Source organism: Zonotrichia leucophrys, chromosome 8 (assembly GCF_028769735.1).
Source record: "Zonotrichia leucophrys gambelii isolate GWCS_2022_RI chromosome 8, RI_Zleu_2.0, whole genome shotgun sequence".
Taxonomy (NCBI): Eukaryota; Metazoa; Chordata; class Aves; order Passeriformes; family Passerellidae; genus Zonotrichia; species Zonotrichia leucophrys.
In genome coordinates this window covers 16,945,412-16,962,817 of record NC_088178.1, presented here as the reverse complement: position 1 = coordinate 16,962,817, position 17,406 = coordinate 16,945,412, and the positions used below count along the sequence as shown (strand labels likewise).

Genomic DNA, 17,406 nt, shown 5'->3' with positions numbered 1-17,406 from the left:
AAAATCTTTAGCACGACCCTTAGCATTTCTGGGTTTTCTCTGTGCTTACAGGCAGCTCTTCTGAATCACCCTAAAGCTGCCAAGTACACACTCCTGACCCTGCTGGAGCAGTCACTGACAAACAGCAGCAGCAGCAGGAGATTCCTCATGCTCAGGGACTGCAGTGAGCACTGGGCCCCTGCAGTGCTGGTTCTCTCCTTTCTGCCTCACTTCCCAACACAATGGCTGAAACCTGGCAGGACCCTCAGCAAAGGCTCCAAACGTCATGGATGCTGAGCATTGATCTAGCAGGAGATAAAGCTTATTACCACCTGCCACCCCAGCCTCAGTCTCAGATGAATATAAAAGCAATGTGCCCATTCTTGCAGTGATTTGATTTTATTTTTTGGATTGTTATCTTTTGCTTTCCCCTAGAATATATTTAAATTCTTTAGCATACTACATGCAAAGTCATATGAAATTTTATATATAAGCAATAATGTGGCTATACTTGTGATTTTGATAGAAAACCATGTGTTAAGTGTCTTTCATAAAATTTTTTTTCTCTTCAATGGCAATGTAGAAGTTTATCCAGATGAACTCAAGTCCCAGTTTATTTAATTTTACCACCTGCAAACACTACACAGGTTAAAGTCTATACCATAAGCAATAAATTGGAATAAACTCCAACTTACCAAATTTGAGTCACTGGGGGGGTGATACTTCTCTGTGCCCATTCTCACCAGTCCATCATGATATAAAAATATTTTTAATGGATCACAGGAGGTCACAAGAATATACACACGTAAATCGAACTTGTAGCCTTCCATGAGAAATGGTTTGTCAAGATATTCCTGAACAATTAAGTGATCCTGAGCTTGTAACTTTTCTCCATTTCTTATTAAAGAGATCCTGGTAAAAACAAAAGTTATTTTAAAACTTGGACATTAGTCTTTGAAATAGATTATCGTGGTCACCCAGCCAAGTAGGGAGGCTAAGGTCTACCTAGAGAGACTTAGATATCTGATTTTTAGGGCAGAGAAAAAGTTCCATTCCCTTACAAGGCTTTTGGTTTCCTGTCCTTTATTGTGGTTCACTAGATGGAAAAAAGCAACGAGCCATTTCAAAGAAACTTTCTGCTTGCTTTGATTCAACAATTTGTAATAATGGGTTTGCTCTACACTTAGAAATTGTTTGGCAGAACGACCAGTCTCCAGCTTCTGTGATTATTCCTCATGCAGCTCTAAAAATAGACTTCCAGTCTTTGTCACAACTTCTGCCTGAGGCACAGACTGCAAAGAACTTCCAGTGCTAACCATAGGTGATGAAGTTTGCAAAGCAGGACACTGATCTGTATGTCCGAGGATGGCATAGATTAAACTCAGTATTTCTGTATTTCCAGTTCCTTTACACCAGAGTGAAAAAAGGTTTACATATGAACTATGAACTTCCAATCTCTAATAATATAGACTTTTAAATAACTGTAAAAGCTAATATTTTCAGTATACTATTATTAACCTAAAATTCCCAGAACCTTAAGGCTACCTTAACCTTATTCCCTATTATTCATTATACATTTCAGAGGTTTGGTACTGAATAGTCCTAATAGAGTGAAGTACTTTGCAGAAATTTCTCTGGACTATGCCAGTACCTTTCCCTTTAGCTTATCTTAGCCCTTATCAAGAAGACTGAAAAATAAAGAAATTGAAAGTTCGGGAGCCTTACTTTTATAGTAATTTTGACATATGCTGAAAAACTAAGAGTTTTATTATATAGCATAATTCAAATTGATATTAAAAGCAATAAAAGCTAAAACCAAAATATCTAAAAAAAAGGAACTAAAATTACAATTGCAATATTTATCTCATTGGATTTTTACTGTGTGGCCCTGTCACAAATAAAACTTCTTCAACTCAACTGCAGGCTGCAGTCTCTTCAGGGCTGTGCCCTGCTTCCAAGAGTGCACATCCAGCCACATCCCCAACAGCATCTCCTCTGTCTCTCCTAAACCTTGTGGCTGCTGCTCTCAAACACATTTCTGCATCTCTGACTGGCTGCAGTTTGGGAACACAATGGGGTGTCTGAGCTGGTTTTAAAGCTGTGAAAGATCCTGACCTCCCACACACATCCCTGCAGCCTCCAGCCACCAAAACCCTGCCATTTATGCCCAGTACAATCTCACCCTATAAATCTAAGCACAGCAGAAAAATTCACAATAAAATAACTGTGTTCATAATAATTATTTGAGTTTATTTAATGCTTGTGAAGCCTTCACCCAATACACTGACTTACACTCAAAATACAATCTTCTTATTAACACACAGCTTCTGTTAATGTTGTAAGTAGCACTGGATTTCACCTTTAACAGGAAAGAAGACTGAAGGTAACTCACAACTCACCCATGTCCCATTGCACCATTAGCTGGTTTGACTATGAAAGTTTTCTGTCTACGCTTCTTCTTCAATTCTTTTACATAGTTCTGAAACTGTGTGTACTCTGCAGGAAAGATCCACGTTCGAGGAATGAAACTGTACTCCTGAGGCTGACTCTTGATCATTCTGCACAAAAAGGGTAATTGAGTTAAAATCTTTTGACTACTTTGATGTTTCAATCCTCAAGATGAAAAAGCACTCATGACAATTTGACAAGGGAGCTTTTTCAGCAAAATTCTGTAATATGAAAGCAAACTTTTGCATTTCTTTAAGAATAGTTAGCATTCTATTACATATTCATATGAGTGTGAATGTATTATATTCTAAAGCAGATTATCTTGAGCATTTTTGCTTATGTGCTTATTATGTTACTGGTATCCATCTCATTTCTTGGCATCCATTTCACTCCTGTTACCATTTAATATTGAACTCCTAACAAACCATGGATTTTTTTTTTTTTTGGCATGGGGAGGTGGTATTTGGGAAGTATTTTAATTTTCATATTGTTAGATGTCTGGGGAGCTATGAGGATTCAACAGACACAAAAAAGAGGAGTTGGGATATTGGGATTTTCTTCTTGGGTGCAAAAAAGACTCAATTTAAAATTAAAAAGCAATTGGAAGCAATTAAGGAGGAGTTTTTTGTTCCTTTTGAAAGAATTTTAAAAATGAGGAATTGTAGTAAGTAGACTTCGACACAGGCCAAGCAACTCATTCATTTCCTATATAGGACAAATCACACAAGTTTGGATTAGTCTTTGGTCCCAGTATATTTGGATTAAGATTCCAAAAGCACCTAATTTAATCAAAAGAAAGCAAAGACATTCAAAGCAAGATCAAGCAGGAAGGGAGTAGGGTGAAGGGGTGGAGCAAAAGAACTAAAATAAAAATAGGGAATCAAACGCTGAATCTGGGGAAAGGATGCAGCAAAGTCCTGATCTCCCTGCTTTAATAGCTGTGGCAGCTGAGGTAGTGAATGTATCTCATTCTATACCTCTGTGAAGAAAAAGTCTGTACCTCTGTAAAGAAAAATGGAAGAAGAAGAATGGTAAAGAATTGGGGTAGCAGAAGTGTCCATCACCCAGAGCTGTGTATGACAGGAAGATACACCCACCCCACGCTGTTGGTATGGCTGAGGTACACACAGCTCCTTTAACACTGCTTAGCAGCCAAGGTCTAGGAGCAATGGGCACTTGGTGCTGCTATGCACACTGGCATCATTGCTCCCAACAGGGTAAATTTAGTCTTTGCTGAGTTACACACTGCTGTAGCCACCTTGTTTCAGATACTCAGAGTACCTGAAACTCCCTTCATACAGAACCTCATACGAAATTAGTTCAGGTAACTCACAAATACTCTGTAGCATAGAGTGGACACATCTAAAATACAAATATGCACAGACCAACTGAAAGGAATTGGAAATTTGAAAAGAAATTAGGTGATACAGGAAGTTCTCCAACTTAGATTTATTTTTTTTAAATACCACTATGGTGAAATTTAATATTTTTTAATTAAATACAGATTTAGGTATATTTCTCCTTTTGTATTGAAAACTAATAGCATCAGCATAATAATGTGTAAAAAAAGGAAATATTTTTATTTTTCATTTCTACTATGAGCTTATGTAATACTCTTGGGCAGATACTTTTTCTTTAAGTGGCTAAAATACTAATGGAGAAAACAGAGCTTTTTTGAGCCACATGCATGGGGCTAGGACTGTAGCCAAGCCCTACTGGTATAATGGATACACTGTCACCAAACTGTGTAGCCAACCTCCCAACAAACACTCTGCAGAAACCACAATGGCTGCAGCACTACTGCATGAGGTTCTGTGCTTCTGCAGCTTCATTGTAACTATGGTTCTAAGAAATCTGGTTCAATGAAAGCCACTAAATATTCGGGAAAACTTTTTGAAAACAGAAGTAGATATTTGAATTCCTGATTGATTCATGTAGTTAAACTACTCTCCATCTGCTCTGTCTTTATGAATATTATTACTTTGCCAACTGAGTGTCTTATCTATGCAAAAATTATCCTATTTTTAGGCAAAAAGCAATTTCTGTGTTAGCTTAAATTCCTCTCCAGATTATTTATCATATGCCTCCTGTTACATGCTAGAGACCTGTCGTTTAACTTACTCAAGGGTTTCAATATACACACTGCCTACTCCAGCTTCAAGCTATTCCTGACATATTGATATTATTTTTTGACTGAAAGTATAAAAGTTCTATATGCCTTATCTTTTTAATGCATAACTGGGGGATTACAAACACTTAATATTATGAAGTGGAATACTTCAGCATTGTTTGTAGGTTCTGGGGCTCACTAAAACTTTCAAAAAAAGAATTCAGCTCTGTTCTTTCCCTGCAAAGCCCTATTCAGAAAGGGCTTAGGAACATCATTAAGTAGCCTGTGGAATCAAGGCCTATTCCATTACAATAGCCCTATTTTTCAGCACATGGGCTGTCCACTATCATGAGTAACCACTTTTTCACTGTGCTGCTCTATCCTTTAGCTTTTGCTGTCCTTATCAGGAGGTCTGAGAAACAAACAGCAAATTATTGTTCTTCTGAGTACTATTTTAGCTCACAAATGTGGTCAGACTGCTTTTGATCTCAGAGTGCTTTCTGTACAAAAGAATCAATGGTGTTGAACAAAACATAGCTCACAAAAGGCAAAACCTTCAGTCTAATAAAGCAGATTCCACTGACTTTCCTGACTTTTCACATATGAAACGTTAGTGGGTATATATGGATGAGAATGATTCTTGGCCCATGATCATTTCATGAACCTTTTAAATACAATCAACAAAGGTGTTGGAAAAGACAATATTGCATAGCTGAATCCATGCCCCTTCCCACTCATCCTGTGCACTTTCTCCCCCATTTACTGCATTCATTTTGTAACCACACTTATCCTTCACACAAGGAACTCTCATCTAAGAGACTCTTCACAACGGTCTCTTAAGATCTACTTGGCCTTACAATGGCACTTCTATTGTTACTTTTTTCTTTTCTGTGTTCTTGTTATTATCCTTGAAAATGATGTTCATGTCCGCCTTTTTTTCTCAATTACATTTCTCTTTCCATCTGTTCCATTATTCTGTGTTCCTATACTTTCTTTGCTGAGTTGTCTTCTTTTATATTACACATGTTATTACACTGCTCCCTTCCACCTTTCTGCACGTGAAAACCACATGGTCCTGTGATCCAGAGTGCCTGGATATTGCCTGAAAAAAGAACTCCTGAAGTGCATTACTCCTGAATAGTATTTCCCTCTCTGAGTAAGGTAGATTTGTTCTGTTAGAAGTTAAATTGTGTAAGTCAGGTTCTGGGCCAAAAGATTAGCTCTATTAATAATTGCTCTACAAACTAATTTAGATTAGAATAAAATATTGACATATATTTACCCTCAAACCTTTCCTTACCTGGCTATCAGATCATTATTTAGTATTGTTTTCTTACAAGTCTTACTCACAGATTCTCAGCTAGGATAATTCCTGAGAACCCAGTTAATCCACTAGAGTGAGGCGAATTTCTAATTAGACAAATGAGGCTCACTGACTAATTTCTTATATAAACAGTAAGATGCTTCACATTTTTTAAATGTGATATACAGAAAAATATAAACATTAATTATTTTAAACAAGTACTATCACAGAATTGGTGAGGTTGGAAGGGACTTCAGTGGGTTCTCAGGTCCTGGGTCCCAGGTGAAGCAGGGCAATCCTACAGCACATTGCACAGGATAGTCCAGATGCACTATCCAGCCACATACAGTTCTTTTGTTCTGTTCTTCTATTATGGGATACATACGTGGGTGCATTATGTATTAGATTTATTGTACAATAATTCAAGACTCACCTACATTCTGCAGTGTTTAGACAGAGAAGTGAACCCACATAACACTCCACTGAAGTCAACTGGAGAAATAAAGTAGCCCACTCCAATGCTTCAGATCCAGGACCAAAGCTAAAGCTATTAAAAAACTTTGAAAATTCTTCTTGGTCCTCTCCTAGTTTCTTAGTAAAAATAAACAAGCCTCAAAAGCAATAGTTCTGTATATTATTGCATTAAATATCACAGCTGGAAAACTTCTTAATATTAAAAGAAATATTACTTAGTCATGTTTCTTGCCAGAAAATCCTTTCTGCATATCTCTCCCATTCCTGGAAAATGGTTGATTCTCTGAGGAAGTAGGAAAAAAAAAAGGAAAATTAATTGAAACTTTTTAGTTTTTCTGGCATACCTAATTACAGTCATTTAAAACATTCAACTGCATGCTCAGGCAAACACAAGTACTGTTAAATCTAAATTATTTAAGATAATATCTTACACTACACTACCTATTCTAACAATGCTGAAGATGCTGCAAGATGTATTCTCTTCCATCCATATAAGTGCCCACTGATTTAATTTCATACATGAGACTATCATACTTTTATTCACAAAGCTATCTAGAAACAGAGAATGCAAACACAAGATAATGGTAAAAAAACCAAAATATTCATTCACAGGACTGTTGAGAGAGAGCTCTGTTTCTTAACTTACTGCTTCAAAGCTTATGAGAAACTTATAAATGATGCTTAGTATCTTCTTTAAATTGATCATTCACAACACTCAACTGGCAGAAAAAAGCATGAAAGAACAGCCCCAAATATTTATACACCAAATTCCAAGTGGTAAGAACAAATAACTCTGGAGAAGAGAATAGGATTCTAAGCTATGCAGTGGTTCAGCCTTAATGCCGCCTGTTTGGTTTGTGGTTTGTGTGGGGTTTTTTCCCCTCCACACAAAGGGAACTGAGCAGTTACTGACAATTACTGCACATCTCAGAGTAAAGCAGTTTATGGAAACATGACAAAAATCTGAACTACCACTGCACCTGATAGTTCTGCAGCTCAGCAATCTTCTCTTGCTGCACAGCACAATCGCTCCAGATCAGATTTGCTGTTTCATCCTCATCACGCGTTTTCACAAATCCCATCTCTTGTATTACTATACGCACTGTGGAGAAATCACACTCTTAGGCACTATCTTGAATCTCTTAAGTAGATTCATTGTCAACATTTAAAAAATCAATTAAGATTTTAAATACTTCCAATACAGAACCCTTTGTCAGAGAACAATGTTAGCATGGCAAGCTATTTATCTTGCAGTATTTCCATCAGTCTATTGCAAACCTGCCATTACAATGCTTCAGCACCTTAAAGTGAGGCAGGAATCAGCACAACCTCTTATGGGAACTGCCAAGAGCTTCAAGGTATTCCCCAACGATCCAACAAAAATCCTCTTGTACAGCAGTTAGATTTAATCTTGGTTATGCCATAAGTTAATTTTAAAACAGTGATGACTATAAGTGTCACTGCAGATAGGGACAAAAATACCTCCCTGAGGAAGGTACAGTGTTGCAAAAGCAAATGCATGCATTATTTTAATTAAAAAAAAAAATCTGATAACATGCCATGCATAACTCTGATTATAGGAAAAAAATATTTTAGCACTGAACATGAAAATACAAAACCTTAACAGACTTTACTGAAATGCCTCTGTATAATAATTAGAGTATTTAACATTGAATTTACACTGCTCATCTTTCAAGGCTTTAATAAACTTCCAAACACATAGGTATTTAGAAGGTTCTTCCACAGCCTTCTTGATTACTTAAGTTTTCACATTTCAAAGTAACAAGTGGGAATCAATATGAGTAACAAATGGGGATTAATAGATGCACAGTATCCAAAGCTATGAATTAAATGTTACAAGAAAACCCCAGGTTTCTTATAAAAGAAACTCCTTCAGAATTGTCTGACTGTCAGCTTGATACAGAATCCATTAATTCAGTCCATTAATCAGTAACTCTCTCACATCAAAGGCTATTAGGATGAAAACAAAATATGCAGCTTCCTACCAATTTCATATTTCGTGCCAGCAATATTGGCAGTGATAACTCCATTCTTCTTCTTCTTCTTTCTGACTTTTCTTTTAATTGTGCTCTGATAGGGTAGTTCTGAACTCAAAGTCAGTGGAGCAGTTCCACGGTTATCTTTGAAAAATAATGTTGTAACTATTAACATTTTTATATCTCAAATAACATATACAAATTAACTAAAAATACAAGCAGTACTCCATCACAATTTATAGGTACAAGCATACTGAGGAATTCATAGGGTATATTAAAAATCCAAGATTAGCATACCTCCCTCATTAGGAAAGGATGGCATTATAACCTAGGACAGTGCAGAAATGGAGTTCAAATTCTGTTCCAACTTCTCAGCAAAGGCTGAAACTGTCAAAGCCAAATTACTTAAAACTCCGGCCATGCCATTTCAGTCTCTGGTTGTAGAAAATATTAGTTCTGGAATGGACAGATACCTGTGTTAAAGAAATATAAGAGAGACTTTGTCATAGACAAGTCCTGAAAAGAAAAAAGCAAATAGCAGGAAACTAAATATGAAAACACTTTTAATTGCATGTATAAAGAATTGCTTATTTCAGAAGATTGATCAAGCTATTGAAAATATAAAACTTTATTCATTGCAGTTCAATTATTTTCTTTCTGGAAAAATCATTATGCAGTGATAATTTTCAAAATGAAATTATATTACCTCTTTTTCTGATTTTCATTTGGATATGGGACATTTTGGACATGAAAATAGGTAACACTGAATTCAATCAATAATGCCACTTTCTATCTCCATAAAGCTCAATGAATTTAGTATTTTATACTTAAAACCATATTTGAAATAAAAAATTAAAATCAGACACACTGTGTGATAGATTTTCAGTACCAAGTGGGAAATAACTGAAATCACATTAATAATCTGTTTCCTCTTTTTTACTTTTCAATGTTTTTTGAAGCAATTGTCCAGTAACCATGTGGTAATGTGGATGCAGTTTCATGACTACTTCATGACACAACAGATATGATTTGAAGACATTTTGGGTTGACAAGCATTTAAATTTTCAGTTTTTAAAGTGAACATTTATTTGCATAAAATGCTATTTTTTACATCTACACACAAAATTCCCTTTTCCTTTTTTCCCTCATGAATACAGCACTACATGAAAAATCACTCATATTAAGTTTTTTAGGTCCAGCTTAAGCACCATAAGAACAATGGGTTAAAATATTAGGGAAAAAACCTTGGGAATACATCACTTCTAAACACACTGCTACATGACTTTGGACATGCAGCACTATTATACCAAAGTCTGTAAGGAAATAAATGCTGTCTTTGGCAGGCTGCCTCAAACAAATCAACAAGTTTTCAAAACATATTTAAGATGTTACTGATCTTTAAAAGCTTTCATTTCTTTTCTGCAGTTATATGTGTAGCTAAGGTTCCTCACACTAGCTTTAGATCAGTTTATATTGCTGCTTTTGGTGATTGCAAGACTTATTTAAAATAACTTATAGAGAGCACAAGGGATTTCTTCTACTATAAATAGCAGAAAATTACAGCAAAGTCAAATTCAGCCATGACTTATGATGCAAAATATATGTGGTCATAAGACTGGACAAGATGTGCATTAAGGAAATTACTAAAACATTACTTACAAGTCCACACCTTTTCTTTTTCTCTGTGTATGTGCACACAACAGAGGAGAGGGAGATGTATTTTCTGGACAAGTCACCTACCTTTTAAGAAACTACAAAAGCAGATATTTTGAGCTCCAAGATCTAACTTCCTTTCAAGACAGACATTTACCCTTAATAGCCCAGTAATGCAAAAGCATAAAAAGAACAGATTATGGTTCTTTTATGACTGTCACAAATATACCAGGAGTCAAATTCTGCTTTGTAACAAGACAAATATCTCCCTCATGTCCATTTAGTGCCCCTGAGTATTTATCCACGAAGAACAGGAGATGTTTAATACACAGATACAATGTCAGACAGCACAGCAGTAACACCCAGCCATTTTGAAGTTTGAATGTTTTGGATGACATTATCTGAGAAGGTGGCCTGAAAGTCCTTGGGCCCACTGTCATACTAAAATTAGACACAGAGTTGGGAAAGCAAAGCATTTGTCCTCCTTAAAACCACAGTGAAGGAAAAGCAGTGCTGGGCACAGTGACTCACTGGCTATTGCATGTTATCTGTTTCTCAGGCTAAGAATACCACCAGAGTACAAGACATGTTTAGTTCCTGGGAATAATACTGAAGTATGTCTGTTAGCCAATTAAGGACTTCTAATAATGTACAAAATGCATGGCAGTCATTTCTTTGCTGTACTGACTAAAAACTTGTAATAAATTTGGAAGAATGTTAAGAGGACTAACACTGCCCTGTGAGAAACGCCAGCCCTTTACTAACACAGCATGATTTACAAGCTATGATATGCTAATAAAAAGCGAGCAGCTCATACAACTTTCATTCATCTTAGAGACACAGAAAATTATCTGCCCAAAGTTACCATAACACACTGTGTTCTGAAGGTGGACCATAAAATTCCAAACTGCACCACACTACTGAATTACTGCTTTTCTTTAGATAGACACTATTCTTTTCTTCTCAAAACAATACTCTTTAGGGTCAAGGTCTGTGACCACTCACGTTTTTTGTACACATAGATGAGTGGATGGTAAAGATTTACGGCTACCTTTAGAGTATTCCAAGAACAATTAGTAGCTCAGCCATATGGAAAACAAGGTAATGGGACTGTACTCTGTACTCAAACTTACTTTAGGATTTTAACTTTTCAAAAGCACCACTCCATACCAATATATATTCATATTCTGATCTAAGCTTGCATGTAATAATTAAAAATTATTTTACAACTTCTTGACTTCTCTTCAGTAGTCCATCTTCAACCAAGTGTTTCACTGAATTCCAAAGGACCAGCAGTTCTAAACCATTAGTTTTCCAAAATATTTTACATAGGATGCAGTCCTTCCCTTTGTTCCTTTCCAAAGGCCACATAAGGTCCAGTGAAATGGGACAGTCTCAGCATTTTTTCCCACCATGTCAAGTGACAGATCAAGAGTCATGACATGACATGTCAAGAGACACTGCATCTCATCTGGGGGGACACCTTACCCAGAGCAGTGAATTGCTGCTGTGAATTGTAGGCTAAGCCATAGAGCAGTACACTTGCCCTTGTTTAGACCTCCCTGCTTTGTGCATCCCCAGGGCAGTAGCATGAGATGCTCCAATTCTGCAGCAAGAAAACCTAGGACCAGCCTGCTGAGGAAGCTGCAGCCTTCCCAGGTAAACTGCAACTGTTCCTCTAACTGCCCTTGGATAACCAACTCTCTAAGCAGAGGAATGGATCACTTGGGAGAGACAGGAATACACCTCTCAGAGCAATACATGAAAGGCAGGTGCTGAGGGGAGGGAGCTGGAAGGAGGAGAGCTCACTCAGACAGGCCCTGGCAGCCACAAGCTCCTACAGCTCTTTTTTAATTCTATACAGCAGAAATCATCCCAAAGTTACTTTGCTCCCTGGCCCAGGCCCTCCCCAGGTATCTTCTTCTAGCTCACATCCTCTTATTTGTTGTTATTGCCAAGCCCTACTCCCAGGTCAGAGCAGAGCTGAAGGAAAAGCAGCACAGACTGCTCTGCAGGCAGCCTTTGCCAGTCACAGGCCAAAGCTGATTGCAGGACTCACCCAGATCATGCACAGTAACAGCAGCAGCATTGTCGGGTAATGACTGCATCAAATTCTGAGTCAGTTCTCATACCTGTGACATGTTTTTGCTTATAAAATAAGCATAACCTATAACCCTCATTCAGCTGCAATAATGCAAAGGCATATCTTGCACATAATCTACCTGAGAGAGCTGTTTCCAAGAGATTGCTTTTAATAACATAGGAGAAAGCATTCTATTTTCAAACTGGGACTTTTGGAGCAAGTCAGCTGTCAGAAATCTCTGAATTCACACTCAGGCAGAAAAGGATTGCAGTTCCTGCTGCATATGCCATTTCCCTCCTGAAATCCTGATACACATAAATTAGGGAAGGTTTGTTGCTCAACCATACAGATTCAAGGGTAGCTGAACAAAAATGGTTAACATATAAAGGGAGAAAGACTTGTGAAGAAGAAATGAAAGCATCTTCATCAGGTTAGCACACTCTTATATAAACAAGCACTTGCACTAAATGTGCTCCACAGAGAAAAAAAAAAGATGAGATGTTATCTTTACAGCTGCCTGGCAAAGGTGTGAGAGTGACAGTAGGAAAGACACATTTCTGTCCTAGAAAGGCACAGAAGACAAAAAAGAAAAAGAAAAAAGGATCTTTTTTCCTCCAGGGACAGGAGAGGCAGGATACTCTCACTGGAGAGGGAAGTGTTGCACATGGACAGAGAACACAGCAGATGCCCAAGCTCAAGTCCATTTAAAGGAACAGTGCCTTGGTAAAGAGCAGAGGACAGTGGAAAAAAAGTGGTTTCATAGTTAATACACTGATTCTTTGACAAATTGTATATTGTGTATTGTATATTCTAGAAACTCAAAACTTAATAATATTTCATGCTGTTACACAAATTAAGAGTATCATAATAAGTTAGTAAATTGCCCTGAAAAATACTCTTCTGGCCTAGATTATATGCAGGTATTTTTTAACAAATTCCTCTCTAATTTCCCTGTTTTTTTCCCTCCAGACTACTCACAAGTGACCTCTGCCTTCCATGAACCTTCACTTCATGTCTTGATGCAATCTGGAAAGTTTTTAATCTCTAAATAGTAATTGTATGTCATTAGACCCCACCCCCTTTTTCCCCCCACAAACAGTAAGTATCACAGAAAAAGGTTTGATAAATCAGATCAAAAAAGAGCAAGGAGAGTCAAATTCAAACTGAAAGAAAGGTAGTGCAGTTTGAGAATCTATTCCAAACAAGCCAATGAGATTCTTCAACCTAGTTTGGATCATACCAGTAACTTTGAAATCACAACAGTGCGCCCTAAGAAAAAAGAGACTAGATTGTATATGCACATTTAAAATTATTTAATCTGATATATTTAGTCTCTCAGAATGGTAGAATCACCTGCTACAAAATACTCTATGTTCTACACATCACTCAGTGTACTGTTTGCAATGAGAACTTCCTTTCTTCTAAGCAATTGTGATACTACTGGTGCCCAGTTTGAAAAGCTCTGTGGGTTATACATGTGTTTAACTTTATATACATGAACAGAAAACAAGACTTAGATCTCAAGACCTCTCAAAGACAGCTAACATCCTACATCCTAGGTGAAAGGCTACAAAAATGGATTGTCAGGGTAATTTTCTGAATTCTTTGGGTACAGATAAGTACTCACTCATCAACAGTGAGCTGGAATATTTTAGAACAGATTTTCAAACTAGCAGACTGCTTTCCTCTGAGCCCATTAGTGCAATTTACTCAGTGCTGTCACAAGTGTCTGCAAATGCAGAGGAGCTGGAAGGAAACCCACAAAGCTCCTGACATAAGGAGCTTTCACAGTGAAATGGAGACACACTGGAGATACAGTTACAGGAATGGGCAGGTGACCACAGAGATGGAAGGTCAACATCACAGTGCTGCAATCCCTACTCTTCACTTAGCTGGAAAATCAAATTAACAAAAATTTCACAGAAACAGGTAAAAGAAAGATGTTAACATATGGTATTCAGAGCATTGACCTAGAAAACATCTGTGCTCTGGGATTTTTCAATCTAATATTTAAATCAATTATCCTTAGATCTTAGAGTATGGAAGTCTGGACACACCGTAGTGAGGGGTGTGCAATTTATTGCAGTTATGCAAACCTATAATCTACTGTTGATCTGGAATTAAGATATAAAATTCAGATTCAAAATTAGATAAATAGAGAAAAATGCCTTTTTCAGGACCCTGCTCAGCAAGACAATAACAATTTTCAGTAATGAAACTGCAGAACTAAAAGCCTCCTACCTTTTCATGATTTTTTAATATATGGCCTTATAAAATGTATGTTGAAGTGTTCCTGCTACAAACAAGCATAGCAACCAGTTTTATTGTTACATGTTCAAAGAACAATTTGGTGGCAAGTTCTCTCTTACAGAGAAATTCTATATGCCAAAAGTAGTCTTCATTTTGAGGCTTGATATGTCAAAGTGACAAGCTTGTTTTTAAAAGGCTATCTGTCAGCTGGCTTAAAATTGCATGTAATTAGGGCTTGGTTCAAAATATTCTGAAGTCAAATGAAGTCTATTAATTTAAACATCCTTCATTCCCACCACCAAAGAGATATGACATTTATTAAGCAGCTCTTTCAGATCATACAGAGTTCCCAGGTGTTTGATTTGCTAAATGGACAGGTACAAGCTACAAAGGAATCCAAATAGCACGATTTACACCACTTTTTTCAAATCATGCAGTCCTGTGAAACAACTGTCTGAACTAGTTGATCCAAATGGCCAGCATTTCCATTTCCCTAAGAAAACGACCAAGCCAAGCTACAGTGCATTACTTTAAATGGCTGGAGTCCAGCCAGGAAAAGACCCTTCAGTGGCAGCTCCAAGGCTGCAACATGCAGTGGCACAGAGCCCCAGGAGCTTTGCAGCCTTAGTTCACAGCTTTTACTGTGGTCTTCTCCTGACTTAGCACTTCACAGCTTTGGATTGAATTTTTTTATTGTTTAATATCACAAAACATCTATGAAATTATAAGTATAGAGTGCCTGATTCAGACAACAGGAAATGGATTAGAAGCTTTAAAATGGTGGAAGTTTCACATCAAAGTTTCACAGGCATTAATCACTTCCTACTCACAAAATACAGAGACCACAACTGAGCATAGAAGCAATTTTTAAAATTTCAGTGTTGTCTTGAAGTAACATTGCTTCTTTTTTCATTCATCCATTTTCCAAAATGAAACTTCAAAACACTGGCCAAATTTGAATCAATGTCAAATCTTTCAAAACTGAAGATTGATTTTCTGTTTAAAAAATGACTTTCAAAGCGACTTTCATAGCAGAGCACACACTGTGACTATCTGTTAGCTCACTCTCACCCTTCAAAAGCCCTTTCTAATGTGATAACATATTTCAGACTGTTAGCAAATTGACTACTATAGAGTTTCATAGTTATGGTTTGTGTATTGAACAAGGACCATCAAAGAAAGTGAGACCAAATTAGAAAAGTACAGAAAAGTCAAGGTTTGCATCTTTAACTTGTTCAGTAAAACATTGAAAATATATTCATTGACAAGGCAAGAGAAAAGAATCTACACGACTTAAAAATCAATAATGCAAAAATAAAATGCTGTGAACTTTAAATAAACATTATTTAGCAATCATAATGGCAAGGAAAAATATTGACAAAATAGCTCAAACAAGCAAGTGTAACAATGCTTTTATACAGTAAAATCCAAATTTCAGAAAATACATATCTCTGCCTTGCTGCTAAAAAAAATCAGCTTTCATGTTCTACTCTCTGCCAGCAAAAAGCAGAGACAATGCATAGAGCTTGTTCACCACGTCACTAAGTGTCAATAGCACCATAAATCTGACAAAACATTTCACTAACTCTGCTACATAAAGTATTCCTACCCCTGATCACAGTAAGTTCCATTGAACACTGCTGAATGGAAGTTCTCTATTTATTACAGAACCATTATATACAACCATTTTTAATATTTCATATATATATATATATATATATATGAAATGGTTTTATATAAATATATACAACCATTCCACCTTCATTTAGACCAGCATTGGTGTGCTTAGGCATTTCCAGCCCAGAAATGCACACACCAGTAGAGCCTCAGCCCCATCAGCTGTGCAAGCCACAGCTGAGTAGCCAGATAGCCATGGCCACAGGAGGGCTGGAGCCCTGTCCCCTCGAATGAAACGTTCCCCCGAACCAAACAGCTCAAGGACGTTGGTTTGCTTTGTGCTGAGGACCAAGGCCAGGAAGCCACACTCCCTGAGGGACTCACACACTCTGCGGTGAGAGAGTCATGGCCTTGAATGAATGAAACAGAGATGACAACATCCCATAATGATCCTGTGTCTTAGTAATATTGAAGTGTGACATCAACATTGTGGGTTTGGTAGGGGAAAAGGTAAACAAGAGAGAGTTAAATGAGGAATTTGAGTTGTGGCACCTGTGGGAGCATCTCTGCTCTTCTTTTGACTTTGCAGTAAGGCATCCAAGCTCTTCATTATAGCACATCAACACACACCAAGAGCTACCAGGCAGAGCTTCAAACTGTGTACACCACACACTAATCACTGCTGGAATTATACTACTCCTTTCTTTTTCTATCATTCACTTCTCAAAAGATTTATTTCTCTAGTAAGAGCTAGAGGCCTTAGGGATCTACAAGATAGGACAATTTAACATTTCACATATATCAGCAGAGCTGTCTTAGCATAAAAAGCACTGATCCTTTAATGAAGCTGATATGTTTGCAGTGATTCATTATATTATAAATAGACCTTGGGGAGAGATTTGCTAAGGATCTTGGGGAAGAAAAAAAAAGAGAAAAAGATATCTTTAGACCGTTCCCCCTCACACATCATATTCTCCCTCCCTTGCTTCAAGCTGGCAGCATTGACTTAGTGTGAAAACAACCTCAAGCTCAGGAACACAAGAACACAAATATGGTTAAATTCATTTCTACAGAGTTCTGTGTATCACAAGAGCCACACTTCAGCCCTGTGCTGGTCTGCATAATTTCATCTCATATTTTACAAGCCTGCAATTCATAGATTCATTTCAGCATCACTAGACATGGGCTGCAATCCTCTCACACGGCCCACGACAACTCTGATTGAAGATTACATCATCCTAATTCACATGCTGCCACATAACATTGTTTTCTAGTTTAACAACAAGGGTGACACTCCCACAGCAGTCTGAAATTTAAATTGGCAGACATTAGCCTGTAGTTTCAGCATCAGATGTGCAAATGTTAAGACAATAATCAGGTCTTGAATAAATCACCCAAAAAAAGTTTCTTGCAATCAGAAGAAACATTTATTCAAAGCCTTCTTGACCATGAAAGTACAAGAAAGGTGCTCTTATATGATCACCACGTTCTT

The 17,406-nt window shown here is 37.2% G+C and overlaps 1 protein-coding gene across 9 annotated transcripts in view; it reads right to left on the bottom strand.

Moving 5' to 3' along the window:
- Positions 1 to 17,406, bottom strand: part of TTLL7 (tubulin tyrosine ligase like 7) — a 65,134-nt gene that overhangs the window by 36,525 nt on the left and 11,203 nt on the right. For all 9 annotated transcript variants that reach the window (XR_010441240.1, XM_064720119.1, XM_064720112.1 and 6 more), the window contains 6 exons: positions 8,609 to 8,784; positions 8,321 to 8,455; positions 7,295 to 7,416; positions 6,530 to 6,597; positions 2,379 to 2,537; positions 675 to 891 (listed from right to left, as the gene is read on the bottom strand). Coding sequence is in view for 8 of the 9 variants with exons in the window: in XM_064720119.1 (XP_064576189.1) it covers positions 675 to 891; positions 2,379 to 2,537; positions 6,530 to 6,597; positions 7,295 to 7,416; positions 8,321 to 8,455; positions 8,609 to 8,633 (726 nt within the window). In the remaining variant the exon portion in view is untranslated. The remainder of the gene's footprint in view (positions 1 to 674; positions 892 to 2,378; positions 2,538 to 6,529; positions 6,598 to 7,294; positions 7,417 to 8,320; positions 8,456 to 8,608; positions 8,785 to 17,406) is intronic.